The sequence below is a fragment of the Rhagoletis pomonella genome, unplaced genomic scaffold (assembly GCF_013731165.1).
Source record: "Rhagoletis pomonella isolate Grant_MI unplaced genomic scaffold, Rhpom_1.0 Rhpom_scaffold_00011, whole genome shotgun sequence".
NCBI classification, from domain to species: domain Eukaryota; kingdom Metazoa; phylum Arthropoda; class Insecta; order Diptera; family Tephritidae; genus Rhagoletis; species Rhagoletis pomonella.
In genome coordinates this window covers 1,857,040-1,862,814 of record NW_023458565.1, presented here as the reverse complement: position 1 = coordinate 1,862,814, position 5,775 = coordinate 1,857,040, and the positions used below count along the sequence as shown (strand labels likewise).

Genomic DNA, 5,775 nt, shown 5'->3' with positions numbered 1-5,775 from the left:
AACATGACAATTACAATTACCCCACCCTATCGTCATCGGTTTCACCATCACCCAGCGCCGGCGGCGGCGGCGGTGGCGCTGGCATCGACAGTGGTAGTGTTGGTGGTCCTGGTCTTGGCTTATTGACCGGCGCTTCCAGCACCAATGCCATAGCGACTATTGGCGGCAGCAACACAACAAATGCAACAATTGGACATACATCGGATATGAGCTTGTGCAGTGGTGAAGGCGGTGGAGGTGGTGGTGGCAGCGCGAGTGCCGGCATTGGATTGCGTGCCACCACAATCGGTTCCGTGGTGGTGCGTTGTGGACCCATACAGCTGGTGATCGCGTTACTGCAAGTAAGAGAACATAGAGAATTGCATATATGCATAGATACATACATACATGTAGGTACAGTCATGTGAAAAATAATGGGGATACAAAATTTTGACCAGTTTTGACTTTTTTATTTTGCCTCTTTAATGTTTAAAATGCTTTTAAATAAAAATGCAGCTAATTATCTAACAAAAATTAATAAGTCCAAATTTCCAACTATGTAGAAAATTCAACAAATCTTTATAACAATAACAAACCTTTTATTAAGAACTTTTAGAAAGGTTATAAGTACGCAGTTTTATAGATCATTAAATTCTTGCTTCACAAAATGTAAGTTTCACGTGGCTGAGATTTTTGATAATTTTTTTATGGTGTTATTGTTTTCATCTTCAAATACAAAAAAAATGTCCCGAACATATCGAGCCCTAATCGTATAAAAGATGTCAGCGAACTTTTCTCAAAATATTTTTTTTTGATGCCCAATGCTGCTAGAAGCTGTGGGAACATTTCTGCATCAAAAATATTTCTTTTTTAAAGTTGCTTATACCATTTTTGCGATTAGGGCTCGATATTTTGTATGGAAGAAAATGCGTGACTCCGCCAAAAAAAAAAAAAAAATATCAAAAGTCAACGCGAATTCTAAGCCAGTTGAAACTTGCACTTCATTATTGGGCTCTAAAACTACACACTTAGAATTTTTCTAAAAATTCTTAATAAAAAGTTTCTTGTTATTGTAAAATTTTTGTGTAATTTTTCACCAAAGTTCGAGATTTACACTTATATGGTTTTTGTTAGACAAACAGCTGCATTTTTTTGTAACAAAATAATATCTAAACTTACAAAAAAAAAAACGAAAAAAAAATAGCCGAAAGTGGTCAAAATGTCGTGTCACTATTGTTTTTCGCATGACTGTATGTATGTACAGGACTTAGGGCAAAGAGAGTATATAAGTGCATACATAGACCCTACATACAACCAATTTAAAGCACAACTAAATGAATATAAAATTGGCTTAAAGTTGAATATGTATGCGCCCTATATTTGAAAACCCATATTTAGGGGATTCACAAGTCATCGTAATGTTTTTAAGTCGTAAAACTGGTATTAAAAATTGTTTATTAAGTTTGAGGTCGTGAAACTTGTTTACGTAAAATAACGACTAAAATGGTTTATTTTCTGACCGGTTAAAAACATTTTGATGTGGTCAAAAATTGCCTAAAACAATTTAACCGGTATTTAAATTTAACTAATTTTTTTACTTAAGACGTTACGACGCTTAAGATGACTTGTAAATCTCCGTATTAATATACAACTTTTAAATAACACTTTTGCACTAAGTTTTTTGTTTATAAATCCCCTTGTTCCCTATATCCCTCAAATGCCCAGAATTTCCTACTTTGAAGTTGCGAGTCGTATACCTTGGTTTAACTTAAATTTTTCTTCCAGTTTCTTTATCAAGAATAAGGCAAATTAAGATTTTATGTATATACATATTTTTATCTAAGCTCTTATATAAAATTTAATTTAAAATTCTGCAATTTTATTGAGTTCATTTAGATCACATTTAATACGTTTCAAAAAATTTGATAAACGCGAGGATGCCTTGCGGTCTCTATCTGACCTGGTATCCAAAAAAGCGTATAGGCAAAGTATTTCGTTTCGAAAGAAAACAGAGCCAAGCATTCCCAGACTTATTTGCTTCGCTTGATCAGTGAATTTATAGCCCAAGCTCTCACTTTACATTCATTACGTTTTTAAGGAAGATTTTCCGAGTTTTCGGAGGTCGCGGGTTTTATTGGTAGCGTCGGTAATGTATTTTGGTCCCGTCCCCCGCCCGAAAAAATTTTAAAGACCTTCCCGATACCATACATCCCGGCCATTTTGAAATCAGTACTGTGGGTCCCGATATCCTGCGCCCATCTTCATTATTTAGTTTCCATTATTTGGTTTCCACGATAACAGTACTCTTGAATCAGACCGAGACACTTCACCTTGTTGGGAAGCAGCATTTATCATGTGAAGTTGGGATCTGGAGATCTGTTTATAAATTGGCAAGCATCATTCAATTGGGAATGATTGTTATTTTTTCGAAAGGTGTTTAGAAGCAGCAATGAAGAATATATCTGTTTTCCGATATGTGAATGGAGGCGAATGGCGATGATGAATGGAGGGGCCAAAGTTCGACCACTGGGCAATATAATAAACTGCTAAATAAAATGGACCTCGTTTTCTCGGGGCTAAAGAAGAGTTCGAAAAACGAATAAGTAGCTTTGTACATATTAGCTCACAAATATAAACTAATCAAAGGCTTGAGCTTACAATGACTTACTTTTTTCCGCAAATAGAAAAGTCTCCAGGAGCGATTTTTTCGCTATTCGTTTCAATTACCGGACAACTGTAGTGTAGGATATATGCAACACCATTATAGCTTTAGCGGGCGATTTTATTTACATAAATATACGGAATATCTGGTAGTACTGATTCATAGATCCTGTAAAAACTGGAAAAGCTATGAGAAAGGAGAGACAGTTTCTTATCTTCCCTGCAAATAGGCTGTGCGGACTGTGATAGCTTTGATCACTTCAAATGGCCGACGAGATTCGCAGAAACTATTGGTCGTAGTATCGCAAATACTAGTTTCTCCACTTTAGGCACAAATTTGTCGCGGTGACACGCCATACTACTTCCAATATGAAATCGAATTTAATATAGAAGCACTAGAAATAGACAGGTAAATATCTCCGGTGACATGGGAACGTCATTGTAATAAGGCCCAATTTTGTGTAAATTTGGCATGAACATAATGGTAAAGTGCAAGAAAAAGTGTCTGCTTTCCAAGAGGTAAATAATTAGTTTATGAGCTACACAAAAATGCGATATCTCCGACATCGAATGACGCACACATGTACATATATGTGCTAGCATAATGGTTAGCTTTTTTTTTAACTTTATTATATCCATGAATATCTCTCTAAAAGAATGAACCTCTCACAACCGATGTTCATAATTCGAGTATTTAAATTTTCGAGCTCAAGGCGCATGTCTGCCAAAAAATTAGCTTAACAGATTGCCACAATAATTGCTCGCTATACATAGTACATGTTCACGTTTTATGGTTGAAGCATACAGGAAACAAGAAAATGTCAATGGGCTTTAAAATGCATCGTTTAGTGCTTTCTTTTAAGTTAAGTGTTGCCACAAACAAACAAACAATTGTAAAGCCAAACATAAAATGGAACTTTCCTGTATCCGCTTAACTGTCGCTCAAGTGTCCGTAGTTTTGCCCACGCAATGACTTGAAGTGCATGCATTCATAGTTACAATGTGAGTATATACACACAATGGTTTCGGTGCCTCAGATTTTAACCCATGTACAACCTTTCAACAATTCTACAAGTCAACTGGACCAGCACGCACATCGATAATTGTCAGCTTTGTAGTTTTATATGTATGTATAGTTATGTACATATGTATATGAACGTGTAAACGAGCTTATATGCTCGTGGTAAGTCTTATTATTTATTTTCCGTTAATGTGCATCGTTTTGACATTCTAAGTCAAATGTGTTAAGTGCAATCATGTGGCAAAAGTAACAAGTTGCATCAAATAAAAAAATTAAATGGAGGCGGCAGATAAAAAAACCATAACTTCTGAGCCTGAAGTTCAGACTCTTAAAATAATTACATATGTACATACATAGATATACACATATTTACATATTTGGATACAAATCTCTACAAATATAGTCAACATTTCTATTAGCAAATATGAAAATTTCAGAGAATTTGAGTTGATAGAAATCTCGCAATTGTGCGTAATCTTTATAACACCTTTATTGATCAAAAAGGTGCTTTCTGCCTTTTATTTCGTTTACCGTTAGGTCAGCCTCGGGCGCGTTCAAAAATGCATCAAGCCAAAGCATCAGTCTCTTTTATTTCTAAACTATAATTGATGGAAATGTCAAATATGCGCAACCACGGTTAAAAGCCATTTGGAACTTAGTTGCTCAAATAAAACATTTCCATCAATTATAGTTTAGAAATAAAAGACTCTGATGCTTTGGCATGCATCAATTTCTGAACGCACCCCTCTTTTGCATCTTTCTCTTAGCTAGAAAATGCTACGTTGACGGCGTGGTATATTTATATAGTGCCGTCACGATTCAGATAGGCAGCACGAATTGAGATGGAAAAAATCACACGAGAGTGAGTCGCCCTGTCTGAAACCTCGTTGGGTCTCCAACGACGCGGAGAAGCCCTTGCAAATTTAGTTTTGCGGCTATAGAGGGCATAAAAAGCGGCTTCAGAATCGAAGAAAAGGTAGTGTGCGTGCGAAAATTCGGTCAATGATAAACTTGCTAAGTCTGAAGCCACATAAAATCTATTCATTTAGTCCGTAAAGGGCTTCAAACTTTCACATAGTATCGTCGATAGTCCTTTATATGCCAACACAATAATAATGTCTAACTTGCGGTAAATGTTCATTAGCCAACATCGATTCGCCACTTCTCTGCTCGCTATATTGGAGTTCCGGTCGCTTAGCGAATAGTTTTGCATGTGAAAGTAACAACAAAGTTAGCTAGCGAGTTTGATTGTACGACATTGTGTTCGTTCGTTTCGCCACTCGCTAACTGTTCTAAGTCGCTTACTAGGAATGGACATTTAAGTAAATTTTAACGAGTTGGCTCAACGATTATTATTTTTTTCTAAGCAAAAATACAGCACAAAAATTAGCTGTTATTTTATCAGCAAAAAAATAAAACTCAAAAAATAATTATTAAACTGGATTTTTTTTTAATAAAAAAATAAAATTAAAAATCAGTACCGTTGGAGGTATTCAGAGTAACAAGAAGAATATTGGTTTACTCCTTAAGGCCGGTTCACATAGAATTTTCGCGTTGGCTTTGGCGTTGGCGTTGGTTTGACAGAATGCACGTTAAAAATATAAGTACTTGCTACAATGAATGCTTGACAGCAAATGCTTTGGCCACTAAGTTATCATACTAACGACAGATAAATAAATATTTCATATGAATAATTGCATGAAAAACGATATTTCTTGCCGCATTTGATTAAAAATTAAAAATATTGCACATAATTTTATTTATTTGCACCGCTGGCGAATGATGCACAGGAAAAGTTGAGAGTCAGCTGTTGAAGCGACGCCAACGCCAACACAACGCCAAAGTTCAATTTCAGTATGATTTTTTGGGTTGCAATTTCAAAAACAATCGTTATTTGCAAGTTTGAAGTAGTTAGGACTTACCGTTGATTTTTGACTTTTCGTTTTGACAGCGTCAGTCATTTTTGTTATAAGGAGAAAGTGAGCAACACCTTCAACAAAACAAAATGCCAACAATCAACGGTAAGTCCTAGCTACTTCAGACTTACACTTTATTATACTCAAGTGGGCTACAAAACTGCATACTGAAAATTTTTACGAAAGTTTTTTTTTTTT

The 5,775-nt window shown here is 35.7% G+C and overlaps 1 protein-coding gene across 1 annotated transcript in view; it reads left to right on the top strand.

The window, feature by feature from the left end:
- Positions 1-117: 117 nt before the first annotated feature.
- Positions 118-5,775, top strand: part of LOC118747282 (titin homolog) — a 111,257-nt gene continuing 105,599 nt past the window's right edge. Inside the window, exon 1 of the mRNA XM_036481284.1 lies at positions 118-341. Within this exon, the coding sequence (XP_036337177.1) occupies positions 207-341 (135 nt within the window). The 5' untranslated portion in view covers positions 118-206. The remainder of the gene's footprint in view (positions 342-5,775) is intronic.